The sequence below is a fragment of the Camelus bactrianus genome, chromosome 35 (genome assembly GCF_048773025.1).
Source record: "Camelus bactrianus isolate YW-2024 breed Bactrian camel chromosome 35, ASM4877302v1, whole genome shotgun sequence".
In the NCBI taxonomy this organism is placed as follows: Eukaryota; Metazoa; Chordata; class Mammalia; order Artiodactyla; family Camelidae; genus Camelus; species Camelus bactrianus.
In genome coordinates, this window is record NC_133573.1 from 11,088,861 (window position 1) to 11,111,185 (window position 22,325).

The 22,325-nt window shown below is 44.2% G+C and overlaps 1 protein-coding gene across 4 annotated transcripts in view; it reads right to left on the reverse strand.

Moving 5' to 3' along the window:
• The window catches only part of CUL2 (cullin 2), a 74,504-nt gene that overhangs the window by 25,574 nt on the left and 26,605 nt on the right, over window positions 1–22,325 (reverse strand). For all 4 annotated transcript variants that reach the window (XM_074358373.1, XM_074358372.1, XM_074358374.1 and 1 more), the window contains 5 exons: window positions 18,256–18,350; window positions 11,661–11,766; window positions 8,318–8,400; window positions 2,251–2,347; window positions 2,044–2,154 (listed from right to left, as the gene is read on the reverse strand). In XM_074358373.1, coding sequence (XP_074214474.1) covers window positions 2,044–2,154; window positions 2,251–2,347; window positions 8,318–8,400; window positions 11,661–11,766; window positions 18,256–18,350 — 492 coding nt within the window. The remainder of the gene's footprint in view (window positions 1–2,043; window positions 2,155–2,250; window positions 2,348–8,317; window positions 8,401–11,660; window positions 11,767–18,255; window positions 18,351–22,325) is intronic.

A 22,325-nucleotide genomic window follows, 5' to 3' on the forward strand; every position in this document is an offset into this window, starting at 1 on the left:
CACTGTGCTGCCTGTGGGGCCAGGAGTTCAGGGCAAAGTCACAGAAACCAAGGTGGGCAGAACGGTGTCTAGACTAATGGGTGCCCCCGTGTATTTCATCAGCTGAGAAAGTCATCTTGGTCAGTGTTTTCCTTTCAAAATAAAACAGCCTTAGCCATGTACAGCACACAAGTACGATGTCATCCGCTTACGGATTAACTAACTGCAAAAAGGAACTAGTCTGAGGGACATGAGGGAGGATGGGAAAGGAAAAAATAAAGTGACAGTAAGTGGAGGACCAGGGGTCACATATCGAGAATGTACACAGGGCTGGAGAGCCTCAGTGCAGCTTTGAACAGCTATAAACCCCCTGTGGTTGGGGAAGAGCCCAACCAGGGAAGACACAGAGAGGGAAACAGGAGGCCACAAGGATTAGTCGTAACCGAATGAACTACTCTTACAAATGCTCTTTTCCAAACATAACCTCCAAAGGCTTTCCTTTTAATAGTGTGAGATCTATTTACACATCATGTGACCACCCATTTAAAGTATACAATTCAATGGTTTTTGGTATATTACATTATTAGTGTTTTTAAATTGTGGTAAAATATATATAACACAAAATCTGTCATTTTAACCATTTTTAAGTATACAATTCAATACGATTCATTACATTCACAATGCTGTGCAACTATTTCCAAAACACTCTCATGACACCAAACTTACTCTGTGACCACTGGGCAGTAACCCCCTTCCCTCCTGCTGCTAAATTCTAATCTCCCTTCTGTCCCTGCGAATCCCCTGCTCCAGACCCTTCGTGTAAGTGGAAGCACATGACACTTGTCCTCTCCTAGCGTGTCCGAGGTTAGCCCCTATGGGCGCAGGTGTCAGGACTTTATTCGGACTGAAGGCTGTACAATATTGCACTGTGTGCATGGACATTTCCCTGTCTTCCAACTCCTGACAGACATCTGGGTTGTTCCCACTGTCTGTGCACTGCTTGTGTGTTTTCATCAGCAGTGTTGCATTTTAAGCATTTTATTATCAGCCTGGTTTCAAGGGCCTGACATGAAGAGGGGAGTACGCAGCATTGATACTCGGTGCACTTCCAAGGACTGGGTCTGGAGCCTCCAACAAGGGTCTAACATGTACAAAAGGGCTATGTGCTGAGACGCCTGACGCAGTGCAACCTGTGCTTCATAGACGGCGGAAAACGCCTGACGCCTCACTCAGGGCCCCTGAGCTCATCGGCGACACAGCAGGAGGAGGATTAAACAGCCCAGACCCCGGCCTGGCTCTGCCTGGCGGCAGCAGCACACCAGCTGACCCTGATGCTTCCCGACCCGCGTCCTGGGGACGCCTCGCCACAGCCATCCCTTTACAACGTCTCACTTTTCTAAAAGGTAAACAAACTAACAAAAGTCGTCCAATAGTAAAATGTTTAAAATGCAACACTGCTGATTGAAAAGACTAGGAAAAACTTCTGATGTATCTTGTATGATGACTGAATTTATAATATATTCTTCTACTGAGAAAATACACATGGAATTTTAAATATGGTAATCAATACGTGTTGGTTTACTGATTAAACTTCTCGTGGTTTTCCACAGCCTTCCAAAAACTTAGACAAAAAGAGCAAGTTCTAGAACGATTTTATCTTGACTACTTTCTCCTTGCATTTAGAGGAAGGAAGGTAAAACCTCAACACACAGCTTCTACACTTAACCTCATTCCCTAACATGTCTACTAAGCACAAAAGACAGTGTATTATTTTGCCAAGAATAATATATATTAATTTCAAAGATAAGCAAACCCAGCAATCAGGATTTGTGAAAAAGCATCAACCACGATAAAAATCGGGACAGCACTGTTTCTTCTGGAAAACATGCCATGGCAAGAACGATGGTTTATCAGCAGGTGCTGAACAGTGACTAAAACCCAGCGCAGGGACCAGAAAAACAGAGCCGTCCCACCAAAAACATACATTAACTCGGATAACTAGTGTTAAATGAAGCCACACCTGACATATAATAAATGATGGAGTTAACATGTTTTCTTTCTTACCTTTTCCATATACTGTGAGCAGTTTGATTCTTGTAATAGATTTGAAGCTTCTTGTTTGTAATACTCTCCTGTTTCAGTCAGAAAGGGAGACTCAAAGATTTCCTGATAAAACTAAATAAATCAATTAAATCACATTTTAAAAATGAGAAGAAGCAATTTAAGAAGTTAAAGGTCTGATGACTTATGTTTTTAAAGGAGGCTTTTTACCTTTAAGGGGAATTTTTTCTTATACTGTTCAACATGAACAAAGGAGTTAATAACCCCATGGATTACTTTCTGGTTTGGGTCTTCTCCACCACGATCACTGAAACAGGTAAAACATAAAACATTCTTGAGAATACAAGTATATCTACAGAAATACACAGAAACGTGCCAAAGTGGGGCTGCCTCTTCTACTGGTCCAATCACATTGTGCATAAAACATCTTAAAGATCAATGCATGCATGATGCTTAAAGATAACTTTCATACCGCAGCTGAATTCAGATTTATGATGGTTAATGTACACATTAGATGTAATTTCAATGAACAACAGAAAAACTTGAAAGATACCATGTTGATACTAAGATGACACGTCTTCAGTTGTAACAGAGTGGATATGAGGCTGTCAGTTCAAGACTGTAAATACACCTGGGTAACACCCCACCTGGTTAAGAACACCTGGCTTTTACTCCCACCAATTCCATTCCTGGAGGAGCTGGTCTGAGAACTCGGTCTCTGAACCCTCATAAGCACGCCTGGCGGGGTCTGACGGGACGCCTTCCTCAAAGGCACACTCAGTACAACGCAGGGCCAGATGCAACGTCTAAGGGCCACTTTGGGTCCCTGAGGTCCGCAAGCGCCCCAGCGGCTCCCACTCAGGCACAAAGGCATTTCTCCACTTAGTAACTTAGTGTGAAGCGTTTTGACATGGCCACATCCCTTCACAGCTACAGGGGATTAAAATCACCTCAGTCATTCACGCGACACTGTGACAAGGTCCTACTTAGTCAAGGTACTAGTGTGATGCAAGTCTTAACCATAGTAAGAAATGTAGATGAATTTGGTTTCTCTAATTACAGAAATAGGAAAATGAAATTCGGAAAAAAAAAAGTCTGCCTAAAGCCGCAGTAAGAGAGTCTGGCTCTAAGCTGGGCGTTTCTGACTCCAGTAACAATGCTCCAAACAAACCATCATACAGTCAGAGGCGTACCTTTATGTTGGAATCTCCCACCTCACTTCAAAACAGTTTTCCCTTGAACTAAAAATTATTTTACAAAGAGAACAACAGAAAAATATATTACCATCATTTCCTAGTAAAATCTTCTTGCTTTTTACTGGGAATAAAGGTTTCTAACATTTAAGAACAGGTGAAGTGATCACCTTTATACGTCTGTGTCCCATCCTCCCTCCAGCCCTCTCCTCCCCTTCTTCCCGCCATCATCTGAATGTTCTGGGAAAAGGTTTTTACTTGAATTAATATGCTATAGTGCTCCTGTCAGCCGTGGAATCCTAGTCACACACCTACACTGTGGCATCACTACAGAGGAGGCGGAGTTCATGCAGGTGACATGGTGAGTGTCTCTTCTGCAGACCTTCCATCAGTTCCCTCCCAAGCCCACATTAACTCTGGTGACATAATGATCTCATCTTTTCTAGTGATCTGGAGTGCATCATTTTTTTCCTTTAACTTTGCCTGGGACCAAACGAAAATCAGTCAAAAGTGACAAATATCTAAATATTTGGAAAATCAGGTTCTCTAAAATTTGTTTCATGACCAAACCCTGCTCTCCCTGCCTGGCACCAGGAGAACTCCCATTCCTGCCCTTTGTTTCTGATCCCAAAAGACCCAGATGTGCTGGAATCAGGTAAGACTGTGCCTAGAAAGAGCACTGACATTCCCAGTGCTTAATAACTAAGGTGCCCTCTCTGTAAGAACAACATCTGAACTCGGAAACTCTCAGGCATACTCACTCAATCTTTAAGTTCAGTACACATATTTGTAACTGCACAAAAGGCACTACAGAAAATCACTATCATTTATTTTTACTAGTCTGACAGGTAGTGAAAATGAACAGTGAAATGATGCCGTTAGTAACATATAAAAGCATCGACTCAGCTGGTCATCTGAATAAACTCTGGTCTCATCTAAGAACAGTGATCCCAAGAGATGAGGTCAGATCACAGTCTTGAGAAAAGAATGTAAATAATCTTTAGAAATAAATGGCTCATAATCTGATCTTGACAGAAGCATGTGGAAAATGCCTACAATGACCATAAGGAAGTCACCAGGATAATGAAACTGCTCAGCTGGGCGGCGGGACGTCATGGGAAGGGTCCAACAACAGCCTTCAGGCAGAGTCCGGATGAGCCTGCCTGGGCTCCAGCCCCACATCACCCCGCGCAGGGGCGCCCCCTCTGGTGGGGATAATTGCAGAATCTTCCCTGTCGAGGACACCGCAAAGGTTAAACACAACTCAGAAAAGCTTGTAGCACAGGGCCTGTTGTCACGACAGTGTTTTAAGTGTGGACAGCGGGAAAATGGGAGCATTTTCAATGAGTCAGAGGGAAGAAGGCTGAGAGAGCAAAAAAGCACCGGGTGTGATTTTAAAATGAAGGCTATTAAAGCCAGTTTAGCTCAGACGGCAGACTGGGCTGTGATGATCATTAAAGGTTAGGCTGGAACTTTCGAAAGTCCTGACTCTGATGTGTGATGAGGGCAAATTAACCTCTTAGAGAAACTTCATGAGAACAGGGTTCCAACAAATTAGATGCAGCCACCTGCTCCGACTCCAAAGTCTGAGAAGTGACAGGAAGGATGCTTTTTAATACTCCGGTGTTGGCAGTAGCCCCTGGGCCTGCAGAAAATGAAAAAAGATGGAGTATGGAGCGGAGGGTGTAGTCAGTGGTGGAGCATGTGCTTAGCATCATACACAAGGTCCTGGGTTCCATCCCAGCACCTCCACTAAAATAAACAAATAACCCTACATCCCCCCCCCCCCAAGAAAAGAAAAAAAGAAAAAGATGGAGTGAAGACTGGATAGCACAGAAAACCAAAGTATGGACCAAAATGCGTAAGAGAAAGAACTACGAGGAAGGGAGGGAAGCAAGTGAAGGAAGATGGGCACTGTTGTGGCACAAAACCAGGGGGGTCGGTGGCCACAAGAGCTGCTCTGTGTGTCCCCGCAGGAGCAGCAGGCGTGGTGCCAGGAGGAAGGGATGCCTGCAGCAACCCGGGCGCACCTGGGGGCCCTGGGAAGCGGAGGTCTGCGGAGACTGGACAGACTGGCAGCGTCACATACTGGTGGCAACGGAGAAGGCAGGTTCTCACAGCCAGCTGTGTAGGAACAGGCGCATGCACACTCCGACTCCAGACAAACATCTGCATGTGCGCACGACAGAAGCAAGAGCTGTGGGAGGAAAACCTGAGGACGACCTGAGGCACATCACCAGGGAAGAGGCAGACAGACCCGCCACATGCCACGTGGGCTGCAGAAAGGAGGAGGAGGGCCTTTAGGTACTAACACAGGAGCATCACAACACGTAACTGAATTTTAAAAGAAGTTAATATGTATAAATATCGTGTATGTCTTTGAAAAGTTAGAAAAAAATTTAAAATTACATACTTAAAAAAGAAAACAAAATTAACATTCTCTATTGTATTCTGTATCATATTTGCTTCTGTACCTAGATATAAAAAAACACACAAAAAGGTGTGAAAAGACAGTTAATCAGTCACAAGGATTACCGTGTGGACAGGACGGCTGAGGAAAGGGTCTGGAACGTTAAAGGTTTTCAAGAATGTACTTACATATCATCTGTGTATTTAGGACTAAGTTTCTCACTGAGTACCTGACACTGGGTCCAGGGAAGAAAACGTACAAGACAAGCCTGGAGCGCCCTGACACACGCGACAGAGCGCTACCGAGGACGGCCAGGGGCCTACCAGAAGGGCTGCAGCAACACACAGAAGGAGGGCGATTTAGGCTTTAATAAAACAAGACAGTGAATCCAACGTATTTAAGCCCGTAAGTTCATCACGATACACTGAAAAAAGGTTAACTGATCACTTTCTGAGGATGACAGCAAACCAGCTCATTATCTCACCAACCAGGTTAAGAAAAGAAACAAGCTGATACTTTGCCCTCCTAAGTGGTAACCAAACAGCAGATAAAGGCAAGCATATTGTTATAAAAATTTTCAAGTTAAGAAAGAAAATCAAAGGACAGAATTAAAGTGGCACCATCTTACAAACGTCAATAAACTAAAAGATGTTGGTATTTAGCACCTGTGGCTGCCTAAGCCAAAAAGAGTGGAAAATCAGACATCACAGAAGAACAAATCTCTATAGTCTTTCCAGTGGGAACCAACCAGAATCTGAGGAAGCCACTGAGCCGCCAATCTGCAGGGAGCAGAGGACAGAGGAGCGCCTACAGGAGTGCCCGCACGCAGTCTTTAGGGGACAGGGGACAGAGGAGGATCCACGGGTGTGCCCGCGCACAGTCCGCAGGGGACAGGGGACAGAGGAGGACCCAGAGGTGTGCCCGTGCGCAGGCAGCAGAACCCAGACAGTGGGAAAGTCTGAAGATCAAACCCAGGTCTCGTCAGCAAAAGAATGACAAGGGAAAAAGGGTGGAGGAGGAACCTGCTGATTAGAAGATTTAAAAGACATGTACAGTTTTTTAAGGATGGACAAGACTAAACTACAGAGTCTAGGAAAGCACTTGTGGGTGATATGACCACAAAGAAATAGAAGGTGATTGCTCTGGTGTCAGGACCGTGGTGACCTCTGGAGAAAGGAGGGGCAGGACACGAGGTTTTGGGGGCTGGCATGCTTCTTTTCCTAACCTGGTGGCATTCACAAGGGTTTCACCCAATAATAAGTCATCAAGAAGCACATCTGTGTTGCAGGGTTTTCTGTATCCATACTTAACTCCACACTCAAAAAGTTAAATGACACACATACAACAAAATCCCCAAAGTCTAAGAGAAAACTGTTTTAACAATATTAGTAGGTGACAAAATAAGAAGAAAGAGCCCAAGATACATAAAGTTACTATATAACAATAAAAATAATTAACCAGAGGGCAGTCCTGACATTTACTCAACTAACAACAAAGGCTCAGAATTTATAAGACAGAAACTTACAATTACAAGGATGAAAATCGGTAACTCTAAAATGAGCTGGGAAATTAGAAAAACTTCTCTCAGAAACTGAGAGGTACAAAAGAGAAAGACTGCGAACTCACATCTCACTGATGAACCTACCCCTCACAGCTCTGAGGCGGAGCCATGAACACGAGCACGTGGAGAACCCTCTGTCACAGCCGGTCCTGAGTCAAAGGGGAGGGAAGAGTTTTGTGCAGAGCTTTCATTTTTGCTCAAAGACCACCTGACACGGGAAAGTCACCTGCAGACCTCTGCTCCACCTCCCACCCCTGCACACCGCGGAGTCATCAGAAGCGTGAAAGACAGTCTTTCAAACCAAGTCACTTAATGCTGGCATGTCACTCTCTACTGGGTGTTAACAGGACATTGAAAATACTCTCTCATACTCTCTTGCGGCTTTTTTAACCCCTCATCTACCACAAGGAGCCTCAGCGAGAACAACACTTTGCTTCTTTCCTCACGTAGAAACCCCGTGTCTGTGTCTTAAAGGAAGCGGACTTGGGGGGTGGGATGGGCGCTGTTGCACGGTGACTGCTGGCCTAGAGAAGCCCCCCCAGCACCTGCAGGGTCATGCACACCTGTGTCACCAGCTTCCACTTCTGGTTCCCCAGAGCTGAGGTCCAGCAGAAAGGATGCTCTACTCAGGACCCCATGGGAACACATTCTCTACCCTAAACTCCTCGCACAGCGGTCAGGTGAAGAGTCAACCACTGGGCTGGGAGCAGAGCGGGGAGCCACCTTTCCACAGGGCTGCCTCACAAGTCAACCGACTATTAAAGTAACGGACTAACTAGAAGAATCAGTTTTCCTGAACAGGTTATCACCATCAGACGTTCGGCTGAGGATACATTCAAACAACCCAGCACTGCCTGCAAGTCCAAGAGGTTTCAGGCTTGCAAAACAAGTCACTTCCTTCAAGGACTTATTTATTTATTAAACATATTAGGCCATAGAAAAATCTGCCTTCCGCCAAACCAAGAGATTATAAAGTGATTTAGATATACTGGCATTAAAATAGAAAATGAGGCTCATTACAGTAAAATGAGGCCTCGTGCAGCCAACAGCCATGCAACTGACACCATCTCAAACTGCCCCAGACCTGCCTGGAAGGGCCGCGTCAGTACTCACTGTTTGATTTCTCGGAGCAGCATTCGGATAAGGGTGGTCTGAAGTGGCTCGACCATCAGTTTCCTCCACATGTCCAGCGCTAGCTGCCAGGAAAAATGGGCATCATCGAGGCTGAATTACTTAGTGTTTGTTTTTAACATCTGTTCAAGGCTTTTTTAAAAAGTGAAAATACCCATCAAAAGTACTTATAACCAGTATTTCAAAATTCAAATGAAAACTGAATATATGTAAGGAAAATACATTCTTCACTTACGACAATGACTATCCTACCAGACTTGTATAAAGAACAGAATTAAGGTTTTAGCATTAATTGGAAGTCTTACAGAAGTAACTGGTTTTTATAAAACCTTAATTTACTGACTATAAAGTGCCCAGGATGAGGGAAGGGCTACAGATGCCAAAGTGGTAAGTGAAACCAAGGAGTCACGTTAAATACAACGAGATTGGCTGCAGCTGACATTTGGAATCATAAAACCTCTTGTACAAACACAAAAGGGTAAGTCAATTTAACAAATAATCAAACACTCAGTTTAATAACACAACTTCATCACCGTTGCCCCAAACGCCCTCCTCTGTATTTCCCCTCAGAGGCTGTCCCACCGCACCCTGTGTTACATCACCTCCTCCTCGGAGCTGCACCGAGTGTGTAGGTGTCCCCGTGTGGGGTTTCTGAATCGACTATTTCTGACCTTCTTTAATAACAAAATCACATTGTATGCTGTTCTGTGGATGTTTTTTAAATTTCAGTGTTGTTACTGAAATCCAACCGAACAGAGAATGATGGTTCATCGTTCAGTCGCTGGCACTGCTCCATCCCCGCTCTGGTGTGAGGACACCGTGACTGCTGATGAGCGTGTCTGTGGCTCCGGCCTGCGCCAGGACAGGGCAGCACTGGCTGGCCTAGCCGTCATCCCGCCTTCACCCGCACAGGCAGAGGGCATGGGCTCTGTCAAACTCTGCTCATCGGCGGGGAAAATGGATCTCCCTGCGGTTTTAACTGGCATTTTCCTGAAATTAAGCTGCGACTCTTTTTGTTTTTTTGTGTATCTCCATTTTTTTTTCCCCTATGAAATGCCCATTCATATCGTCTGCCCATTATTCCATTAATGCCTGTCCTGTTCTCAACAAGCCCAAGTTCTTTGTATGTTGCGGAAATTAATCCCTTGACAGTTTTACGTAGTGTGGTTTGTCATAGTTTGTGATTTGACTTTTTAATTTCTTTATAATTTTTTACAGTAAAAAAATTTTTTAATGTATTCAAATTTATCAATCTTTTCATTTATTGTTTGCATTTTCGTGTCTTTTAAAGAACTCCTTCGCTTCCTAAGATCAACTCTAAGGAGACATATGTGCTCCCACACTGCCTTCTGAAAGTTTTCAAGTTCTACCTTTCACATTTAAGCCTTTAAAAGCCAAAAAATTTTTCTCATGCAGACTACAAATTATTCCAGTATCAAAAACTAATCGCTCCTGCTTCCAACTTAACAGAGCCCACAGAGGCGTGAGTGTGTTTTTAGCCTTTCTACTGAGATAACTTTATTCAGACCCACTGGTAATTCTATACAAATAAGTAAGAGCATCTGTCTTTCCACAAGGCACAGTCTTCAGGTTTTGCCTTCTTTTTCTTTCTTTTCAAATAGCACAAACAGGAAAAAAGGAGATAATATGTGGGGGAAATGGGATCTTATAGCTGGAGTGGGAGGACAAGCTGGTAAAGCCCTCTGAAAGGCTGGGGGCAGGGCCATGGAAATTCAGGCTGTGCTCTGACCCAGGAAGCCCACTTTCAGGTACACCCCCTGTGAAAACTGCTCAGGCACAGGGAGAGAAGTACACAATGGAACTCCACAACCATAATGCTTTTGTCTACGTAACTCATCACTGTGTCCCCAGCACGCAGAACAGTGCCTCGCACAGGGGGCAAGGGGGGCTCAAAAAATACTTAATAGATGAACAAGTGAACAATGATGTCCATGCAGTGTTGTTTGTAACAACAAAAAACTGAAAACTAAGGGAAATGGTTTAATAAATAATTGATAAATTATTTAATATCCCTACTATTTTTTTGAAAAAGGCAAGAAATACAAGTAGAATTTTATATACACTGTGATCATGAAACTGTTGTGTATGTATGTGCACTTGTTTATAGAAGAATGCACAGTTAAGAGTCAGAAAGGTGCTTCCCTCCAGAGGAGGAGTGGGCCTGACGCTGCCGGCCATGACGGACGACTGCGAAGTGAAACGCTCACAGTCCTGCAAGCTGAAGAACTCCTGCGAAGCTTTGGTACTTCCAACTGCCCTGTTTCTCTGCACCCTACTTCCCAACAGTTTCATTCCCATTAAACATAAAATGTTGTGTCCAAATGTTTTCGGAAACCAATTTTTCCCTCTGTTAATGCTTCTATGAAGTATCTTCTACTAATTTATCCATCTGCTTACTTTTATAACAAGATCATATTGTATATATTCTGTGTATGATTTTTATTGTTGGATATTGAAAATACGACCTTTTCCTCATTAGTCATCATTATTGCTACTGCAAGGACTACTTGTAAACTTTTTTACCCGTATTATTTTTGCAGTACAGATTACTAGACATAGGATTACCTGGTCAGCAGGTGTCGAATATTTTAAAGTCTACTTCTGATACATTTCTTTCTAGAAGGGTCATTCTAATTTAAATTTCTACTAATGCTGCGTCTTAGTTGTTTCCTTCCTTCACTGCTTTACTTGTTTGGCATCTGTTTCCCCACGAGGAAAAGGACCATCTGCCACCTGTCTCCCCAGTGTCTGGCTACTCAGTAGACACGTGCTGCAGTATGTCTCTCACAGTCAGTATCACATGATATATTACTATAATTTCCACACTTAGGTTTGCACTGTGCCTCCAGAACCTGAGTGAGTCTTAAGCTGCACACTTGACTGGTTTACTCTGAATTTCCTTAATTACTTTTTAAAGTTAAAGTAAACTTGTTACATCCATAAACCTGTACTTCCTCTCCTGAGGTTCTCTTTTAAGTCCATGTCCTTTGCACGTTTTAACTACAGGAGCCTTGACACTTTTTATGGGACTGTTAACACAGTGGAGCTGCGGCCGTCCCGCCCTTCACCCACCATTGCCTTCATTACTGAAATAACACTCATCACGTCTCTTCTGTTCTTCTTATCCAGCTGAAGTGTCTTAGGGAACCATGACAGTATTTTATTTACTTAACATTTAGGATGTTGTAAACCTTGACAATTTTAAGACAGTCAACTCAGTGTCCTCAAGAAAAGGACAGTGGATCCAATCACCTCAGTATATAAAACACTCTTACGTTTGCCAGTCATTTAAAGAACTTCCTACCTCTCCTATTTCCATAAGTGGTTCATTCATATCTACACCACCATAACCATACTGAAGGTCGGCTTCTGTCAATTTATTCTTTTTAATAAACTGGGTGTTGAGATATCTGAAAAAGAAACGTAATGTCAATAGAGACTATGTCAAAATCAGCAGGAAAACAAGGAACTTACAACTTTAGAACAATAATTTTAGGGTTATAAGTTAACTACAGAATAGTTCAGTAATATATCCAAAAGAAATTCACCATGTACAAATTAAAAATATAATTAAAAAAGATAAAACTATCAGCCCAACTCTCAGTAAGGCCCTAAGAGACACAGAATAGGACCTCTAGAGCAGCAAAAAATCCTGTTACCCCATCTCACTTAAAAAACACTCAAAGGTTTTGCTCTAAAAATTTCCAATATTCTTACAGCTCAACAGCTCCCGTCCAAGGGTCAGACCTCTACAAGCTAATTTGTTCACTCCCAGATTCTGCTTAAGTCAAGGTAAGTTCACTTTGCAATAAACAGAAAATGATTTTTAAAACACAGACATCAAGTAAGTTCTCTAATTTATATATTATCACCAGTGAAAGATGTAACTTTTCATTTTAAAATAAAAGATCACCATCAGGAGGTAAGAAAACAGAATAGAAATATAAGCAGAGGTGAGAGACTGACAATCACTCTGTTACCAGACTAATACCTAATGGACTCCAAGAATTACTGAGATGAAAAGAGAATTCTAGGATTAAACAAAATGTGTAGCAGGGTGTGGACCATCCTAGCACTCACTCTTCACCGTCCCAGATCTCACCACCACGCCTTCAATGCTCACCACCTAAAACTATTCGTTGGACAGGTTCTGCTAAGGTGGAAACAGCTATTGACAAATACAAGCATGTAGGCGAAACCTGCAAGATCTCTGCATTAAAACACACACTTCGGTGTTTGCTGCATCAAAATGAAAGGCCCACATGACGTCTACAGGCAGATGAAACTGAAAGCGGAAACAACTAAATTTCAGCTGTGTGACTCCACCGACAATTCCAGGAGATGATGGAAACAGGTCCTGCTGTTTACTCTGAAGCCCCGCAGCCACCACCGCCACGCAAGCCCTCCCACAGCCACCACTCAGGCTCGAGACGCCAAGACTTACAACCTCAGTGCTCCACTCTTTGGCCCGCTGGTCACAAAATCATTTTTTCCCTTCAAAATACCATTTAGCCTTTCCTTCCGTCCTCACCGTAAGCCTCCCAACTTCCTGCAGGTTTCGAACCCCTGCTCCTGCTGAGCGAGGGGACCTGGGCTGAGACGGGAGCATCAGCTGCAGGGAGAGCGGCTGCTCCCCCGAAGAGACCCTGGACTGCGCACCCCACCTCTGGCCTCTGGCCTGGTCATTCTGGTCTCAGCTCACACACACCTCCCTCCGCCCTACCTGGCCCCTCGCCAAATTAGCCTTGACTCCCCACCCCTGATGAAGTAACAGTTACGACACACCTCGCCTGCTCTCTTTTCAGCACTGGCTACGTGAAACAGCCCTGCTCCTTCCTCCATCTGCCTGTTCTGCATCCCGACCTCCTCTCTGGAAAATGAGGCCTGCAAAGCGCAGACCTGGTCCGGCAGGCAGAGAGGCAGTCCTTGAAAGATGCTTCTTCGATGAATTACAAAATGTATAAATGGATAACATTTCAGACAGCAGGGATGGCAAGAGTTAATATTAGAACACAAACTTGGAAGAGCAGCCGGAGCTGGACCATAAAAGCCGGGAACGCCAGGACAAAGAAGTACGCACCACACGGAAGCAACCCGGCAAGACGGACAACAGGACATGGGCACACGTGGGTCTCCGAGGGGCCCCATTAACACGGTAGGTAAACTGCGGCTGAGAGAGCTTGAGGGGCTCGGCAAGGTCCGCTCACCAGCAAGGGCAGAGCTGGCCCGGGACACTCACTCCACAAGTATCGACCAACTGCGCTCGACACGCCAGGGACTACAAGGCACCAAGCACAAAGAAACGAAAAATGAAAATGTGGTCTCTGCCTGGAGAGCTTCCCCATCAGGCAGAATGTACAAACACAAGCATGGAGCCCATCGACAGTGCGCAGCGCTGAGGAGGGGACCCTAACAGTCATGACTGCACCACATATGCGCCTTCCCACAGGGCCCCCGACTCCAAACCACTCCTGCCTGGTCAGTCTACCACGCCGTCCCAACAAGCCAGCCTACATGCCCATCAGGGCCTCACCCGCCATCAGCTCCATCATGGCGCCCCCCCCGCCCCCGCCTCCCACACTCACAGCGCCTCTCCCTCCCGCCACTCCCCTCACTAACAGGGAGACCTGCCCACGCCCCGCAGGGATCACGGGCAGCATTCTCCACGTGGGTCTCTACTTTCCATTTCTGGCATCTCTGATTCACAACAAAATTCTCCTCTGAGGAAATCAACACCCTATTCGGGACATATGGCAGCCCCGGTACTCTCACACGGTGAGCGCAGACAGCAGAGCTGTGCGCTCAGTGACCCTGAGCGCAGCTGGCCGTGGGTCCTCAGGAGGGAGTCAACCGGTCCCTGCCCAGGTCTGTGTGCCCTGGGCGGCCGGCTGTCCCAGAACAGCTCCTGGAGGACAAATCACTGCTCTCTTCCCTCACGGGATGAATTTAAACTAACTTTCAATAACTACGTCCTTCTCACTCCAGACTACGACTCTTGATATTAGAAGCTTGACAGACAACATTTAAAATAATTTATAGATATAGTTTAAAGTGTAAGCAGTGCAATTTTTCATTTTGATACAGACACCAATCCTAATTTCTGATTGTACTATTTCATAGTCTAATTTATTAACAGCAAAATTATTTTCAAATAAAGACATATATATGTGGAAATCATAGAAGAAAATAGCATCCAAAAATTCAAAAAACAGTTCACACTACCTCACACAGGCTCCCACACTGTCCTGCTCACACGGCCTCACACAGGCTCCCTCCCTGTCTGCTCACACGGCCTCACACAAGCTCCCTCTGTCTTCTAACACTCCCTCACACAGACATCACTCACTGTGCTGCTATAATGCCTCATATAGGCTCCCTAACTGCTCACACAAGCTCACACAGGGACCACTCGCTGTCCTGCTCACATTGCCTCACACAGGCTCTCACTCTGTCCTGTTCACACTGCCTCACAAAGGTTCCCACACTCTGCGCACACTGCCTCACACAGGCTCCCTCCCTCTCTGCTCACAAAGCCCCACACAGGCTCCCTAACTGCCCTGCTCAAATGCATCACACAAGCTCCTTCCCTGCGTGCTCACACTGCCTCATACAGGCTCCCTTCCTGTCTGGTCACAGTGACTCACACAGGCATCCTGCACTGTCTCCTCAGGTGTATGCAGTGTACGTATCTTTATAATTCATCCTGTCAACAAAGTGGGTAGTAAGTATTGTTTGCCCTTTGGAGTATCCGAAGTAATAATTAATAACAATGTTAACTTTCAAGAACTACAGCCTAAGGGAATGAAGCCTCTCTAAGACCAGGCACTTTAACCTATCGAAACTGCGTTACGAGTTGGGTTCACGCGCTAACACCTACTGGATTCCAGGCTTTTAGTTCTCAAGCTAAAACCCTCAGGACCCCAGGTCAGGGTCCACGGCATCCTACAGACAATAGTGCCTGGAAAGGTCGGGCAGAAGCGTCACCGTTTTCCCTGAAAATGACAATCCCTCTCACGTATGCTAATGCACGTCCCTCTCATAAAGGATTCTAAGCAAAGAAGAGGCTAGAAATTGCCTCAAAAGAGTAATACTGAAAAGCACTTTTGAAACAAAACTGGTATTTTCCTTTATATTTTCTCACACAAATTTCCTTATAAACCATGATTAATAACAAGAGACAGCCTGGAATGACCTACTACTCCACAGGGAAAGACAACAGCCTTTATTTCAGCAGTTTTCACTTAACTACTGCCACACCTGCCTTCTGTGAGAAGGGTCCACCACCTGGTCTGCCCCCATAACCAAAGAAACAGTGCTGAGTCCCATGCAGCCACCAGCACAGGAGTGAAGCAAAACCCTCTATCAGTGAATCCCATGGCCCAGTGCTTCTAAGTCTTGCTGCAGACAGTGGAAAGTTAGTAAATGGTTTTGGACAGGGATCAAGTTTGCACTTGAGAAATTTACTAAACTGAGTATGTTAGGAATCAAAGGCTGGAGACTGGTTATGGGGACTTGATCACTAATAGTCCAGGTGAGAAATGGGGAAAAGCTTGAACTATAACAGTATGATAGCAATGCAAAGGGAATAATAAACTTAAGAGACATTTGGAGGATCTGACCAACAGGGCTCAGGTAGAAGGGATCCGCCCCCGTGGAGGATACCCGAGGCTCCTAGCACAGCCTGGCGCATTGCCTGGTGTCCAGTACGACCACTCCCTGACATCAGTAGTCGTGCAGGCAGTGTGTCCCAAGACAACAAGCTCCCTGAACATTGGCAGGAGCTCCTTGCAACCACAGAGCACCCTGGAGGTGCAGGGAAGCTCACGCCTCCTAACTTACACACCTGGGATAAAGCCGGGTGCTTACCCACGTGCAGGCTATAGCTAAAACCAAGAGTAACCAATTGAGATCTCAGAAAGAAGGTGGAGACTAAACAGAACCTACATAAGTGCCTGGAAGCGCGCGTCCAGAATGAGACTAGGCAGGATGAAGTTACGTGGACTTCATCAGGCTGACCTGGGTTTAAATCCTGCCCTTGTGATTTTCTCAGCTCGGTGACCTTGAGCAAGGTCATTTAACCTCCCTGACCCTTAGTCTTCCTCAGCTGTAAAAACGGAGACACTAACTACCTCACATGGCTCTACGTGCACACACACATGCACGTATATCACACGTACTGCAGAACTTAATGAATGCTCATTAATGGTACCGATTTCACGGTATTAATGTAAACAGCACCAAACTGACTGTGGTAAAGAAAGGCACAGGAGAGCCAAGAGAACAGGAGTCCTGGAAACTAAGAAAGAGCAGAACATGCTGAGTCTTTAGTGACACTTCTCAGCGGACGGGGGACCTGCTGCCTGACACGGAGTCCGTGCTCCCTCTGCCACCTGTGCACCTGTGGCCCTAGCTTCTCTGCAGTGGCGATGGCATGCAATGCTGTCACTCTGCCCCAAATCCACCCCGCTACAGAGCTAGGGAATTCTTAAAGCTCTAGTTATGACTACTCACTATGCAGGATGGGGGAAAAAATGAAATGCTAGGATGTTTCATGAGCAGCAAACACTGTTCAATATAATAAGCCAAATGCTGCCCTTGTCTGCAACTGCTGCCCTTGTCTGCAACTGCTGGTTTCTGGTTTTATTACATTTTGCTCTTGTAAGAAGAAATAAAAGGTACTGGCCATTTAGAAGTCAGCTCCAGTTTCTGACAGACAACTGACAGTGAGTCAAGGCCAGTGCTGTTACAAAAACCAAAGAGAACAGGAACCAGGAAAGCAAAGGACAGACATGCCTCAGCAACCATGCCTTGGCCCCAGGGTGGCTTCCTGCAAAGCAGCACGTAACTGTGCAGGTGATGCTTTGAAACCCAGCAAGAGACTGAGGCAGGGGTCCCCCTGTGGCGCAAGCCACACGCACAGCGCATACCTATCACTGCGGCCAGCACAGGCCACAGTCGCCTTCAGAGCGGATACCCAGGTCCAGGTGTGAAGGCCCTGGTGCTTAGCGGCACTATCCTTACCTACCCACTATCTTCAACAAACGGTCTCTGCCTTTTGCACCTCGGGACCTATTTCCATGATCTCTGGGAAGAAGCCAGAGAGGGCCGGCCCAGAATCCACGGGAACCACAGGAGTGGCGGTTAACACCAGAGATGGAGGCAGTGGCCAGAGGTGGGGAGAGGGGAGCTCAAAGCGGGGACCAAGGAAAACACATCAGAATCAGTCATTCAGGGAAAGGAAGAAAAGCAATCCAGACAGAAGGGCACAGGCTAAGGCAGGGAGAATGAACCACGAGGCATTCCGACATGTGGGCAGCTGGTGGCACCTAGAGAGGGGCGGGCAGGAGAGCCTGAGAGAAAGCCACCAGCACCCCCTGAATGTAGGCGCTGCATCCTAGAGTCAAGGGGGGGGCGCTCGGGGTGGGGGGTGGATTTACTTTGCTAAGTTTCATCCAAGCCGAAGTTCCCCTTTGGATCTGTTGAGATGTGGTCCCAGACAACTGAGGAAATGGAGCTATGCTGTCCAGCAGTCAAACACAACTTTCAGTTTTCACAGAGTAAGTTTCCACACACCACCTAGGTCCCCAGTCACCCACGTGACCCACACTACAGCCCTTCCCCCAGAACAGAGAAACGTCCCTCCACCGGGAAATGCGTTAGCTCTGTGTGTTTTGCTAGGTCACAGGAAATAAAACAAACCAGGAAAACTCCTCCAGTTACCCAGATACAGGCAGCTCTGCATGGGCTGCAGCAGGCCCCAGGCGCCCACCTGTACAAGTGGTCCATCCCCTGGGCACCCACCTGTACAAGCGGTCGATCCCCTGGGTGCCCACCTGTAAACAAGCGGTCCACCCCCCGGGCGCCCACCTGTACAAGCAGACCACCCCCCGGGCGCCCACCTGTACAAGCAGTCCATGTAGTCTGCACCCTTGCTGTACTCCTCCCAGTGCCTGTGGTACATCACCAGCACTTGCTCTTCAGACTCCAGAACTCTCTGTGTGGGAAGAAAAATCGTTTTCACACATGGACATGGAGGACTGACCAAGTCAAAAACAATTAAAAATGTTCATGACCTATACCCAGCAATTCCATGTGTGGGAATTTATCCTATAAAAATTGCGGTAACAGCAGAATAAATTAGCTACAAGGATGTTCACAGAAGTATTATTTACAAATTGGGAGCTGGAGGTTTGCAGATACTAACTACTATATATAAAACAGACAACAGCATTCTTCTGTACAGCACAGGGAACTGTACCCAGTATCTTGCAGTAATCTATCATGAAAGAGAATATGAAAAGGAATATACGTATATACATGTAGGACTGAAACACGATGCTGTACACCAGAAATTGACAACATTGTAAACTGACTATACTTCAGTAAAATAAATTTAAAAAAGGACATTAAGGCCCTTTGCGCTCTCTCTCCATGGAGTGTGTATCTACTTTTACTTTAACCTGAGCACCCAATTCCCACACCTCTTTCCTTGCCTTTCTCTTACCTTACATCGTATGCAGTGTGTATCTCTCTAAATAAATCTACCTTTACTCAACGGTGGCTCGCACTTGAATTCTTTCCTGTGCGAAGCCAAGGACCCACACTTGGCGGGGCATGCCCCAGGGGCTCAACCGAGACCTGGGACTCAGCCCTCCTTACGCCCTACATCCGTTTTCCTGCATCATATGTGTTTCCTGTCTTTCTTTTTTAAAGAAAACTTGGACTCTGCCATCCAAAAGGTACAAGTATTATGTACATATGGCGGCCAAGCAAATATACTGGGATTCTCAACAATTCTTTGATTGTACCAATCTTCAGGAATTTGGCCATCTTAACCTTTGTTGCAACAGCCTGGACCACAAAGGTCTTTACCTTTTGGGGAGTAAACTTCAGAATTTTATCTACGTGACATGCCCCACTCTCATGTGGAAAAGCCTCTTATTGCTTTAAAATCACTACACACACACACACACACACACACACACACACACACACATATATATTATTTAATTGATGGCCATATGATGGATCCTTTAATTTGGAGAAACTTCTAAATTGGTGAAAGTTCAGAGCGCTCTCATTATAAACAGCTGTTGTATTGGTATCTATTAAAATCAATCAAGTTTAAAGGTGGAAAAATATATCTAATGTTTAACCTAAGAACTTAGTTAAAAAAAAAAAAGGTTTGAAAAGCTACATTTGTGCTTTCCCTTTCCCCTCAATGGGTTTGAGAGATGCTAATAAAATCATTATAATAATTAATGTTACTTAGGTTGAGTAACTGGAAAAAGGAATGTAAAAAATGTCAAGATTTTTTTCTTAACAAGCAGAAATAAGGGACTTATCCCAAATGGATAAATATTTTTAGATGGTTATTTTGAATGGGATAAATAAAATGGACATTTTGGATTAAGATACAAGGGTCTGATACTACAGTACATTAAGTTAAAAAAAGGCCAAAGGGATCACCTACTGGTCCCCAATATTAAAGTTCAAACAAGTCCGCTTTATCTACCCCAGTTTAAAATGTATATATTTAAAGGGCTGGAAAAACATATAGACTGACATAACTGATCAGTGACTGGGGCAACAGACCAAATTAATCAAATTAAAAACTGACAAAGGCCTAAGTCCTTTGGCTGAAACTTAGGGATCCCAGAGACTTTTAGATAAAATTAGATAAAATGGACAAAAAATAAAAGGAAGAGGCTTCTGGCACTCCTTCTAGAATTAAGACTTATTGATTAAACCTAATAAATATTAAAATTAAAGGTATAAGAATCGATAAAATTGAGATAAAAGTTTGTAAAATTAGTATATTTAAATGGGCTTTATATAAACCTCTTTTGCTTAATTATGTTGTGGGATAGATATGTTTCAATGGGAAAACGCTTCCCCTTCAAAAAAAATAAAAAAAAAAATAAAAAAGGACATTAAATTTAAAAAAGGAGAACTCATTATACTACTGTTAAAACATTTCTATACGTCTAAAATTATTCCAAAATAAAGTTTTTAAAAATTATACAACCTATGCTAAAATATAAAATTAGAAATGCCTCACACAGTTGTCAATTATAACTAAAGCTGACCAGCTCACAACAGAACTTTGGCTGTAAAACCAACATAGTAAACATTTTAAGACCATTTTAAACTACCTGCTATTAAAACAACTTTCATGAACTAATAAATGCAATATTAGAACACTTAGGTGTATCTGCCATATATAATAAAAACAATACAGCATTTCCTACAAGTCAAAACCAGAATGAAGTATCACCTCACACCTGTCAGAATGGCTATCATCAAAAGTTAAGAAACAGCAAGTGCTGGTGAGGATGTGGAGAAAAGGGAACCCTTGTGCACCGCTGCTGGGAACGTAAACCAGTGCAGCCCCTCAGGAAAACACTATGGAAAACACGGTGGTCCCTCCAAAATTAAAAACAGAATTACCATATGAGCCAGCAATTCTACTTCTGGGCATTTACCCAAATAAAAAGAGAACACTAATTCAAAAAGAGATATGCATCCCAGCGTTCACAGCAGTATTGTTTACAACAGCCAAGACAGGGAATCAACTTGTGTTAATGGATAAAGAAGAGGTAGTACCACATCTGTGTATGTGTGATGGAATATAGATACATTCCAGCCAGGGAAAGAGAAACCTTGCCATTTGCAACAACTCGGATGGATGCATATGCTAAGTGAAGTAAGTCAGAGAATGACAAATACCTCATGATCTTACATATATGCAGAATCTAAAAAACAAACGAACAAGCAAAACAAAACAAAAATGGACTCATAGATACAGAAAACAAAGAGGTGGTTGCCAGAGGGGAGGGGTGTGGAATGGAGGTCCAAAAACGTGAGGGGATTAAGAGGTACAAACCCCCAGTTAGAAAATAAATAAGTCACAGGGAATGTAAGGTACAGCATAAGGAATACAGTTAGTAATTTCGTAATAGCTTTGTTTGAGGACAGACGGTTGTTGAGTCTTAATGTGATAATTTCATAATGTGCAAACGCTGAGTCACTATGCAGTGCACCTGAAACTAAAAATATTGTACATCAACTATATTTCAATAAAAACAAAATAAAGTAGGCTTTGGAAAACTAAAAAAGAGAAGGGTAGATCATTTTCTTCAAATGTTACAAGGAAAGTATCACATGATCGGCTGTGTTCTACTTCCAGACCACTACCTGCTTCCAGCCATGCGCAGGGTTAGACACATCATCACAAAGACCGTGTTATCGTCCCTCCACTGTACAGACGAAAGGAACTCAGAGCTCAGTCCACAACGCAGGTTACGTGAGCTGCCCGTAGTCACAGAGCTAGTAAAAAGTAGTCAAGTTTCTAGACCAAACAAAAAATGATCTCATCCAGTTCCTGATAAGACCAGTCATCCAAAATAAGTTTAAAATGCTGCATAGAGTGAAACATTGCAAAATTCATTTGCTGTTCACACTCAGGTCCAGTCTGTGATGCTGTCCTCACGTATCTGGCACCTGAACCCAAATAACTGCTCACAGAGGTCTTCTTTTTTTTAATTGAAGTATAATTGGTTTACAGTGTTAGCTTCAGTTGTACAGCAAAGTGATTCAGTTACACACATATGCCTGTTCTTTTCCAGGTTCTTTTCCATTTTAGGTTATTCCAAGATATTGAATATAATTCCTTGTGCTACATAGCAGGTCCTTGTTGTTTACTGATTTTATACATAGTAATGTGTATCGGTTCATCCCAAACTCCTAACTTATCCCTCCCCCAATTCCCTTCCCCTTTGGTAACCATAAGTTTGTTTTCTATAAACAAATCTATGTATGTATATGCATGACTGGGACATTGTGCTGTACACCGGAAACTGACACATTGTAACTGACTATATTCCAATAAAAACTACAATTAATTTTTTAAAAAGTTTGTTTTCTATGTCTGTGAGTCTGTCTCTGTTTTGTAATAATTTCATTTGTA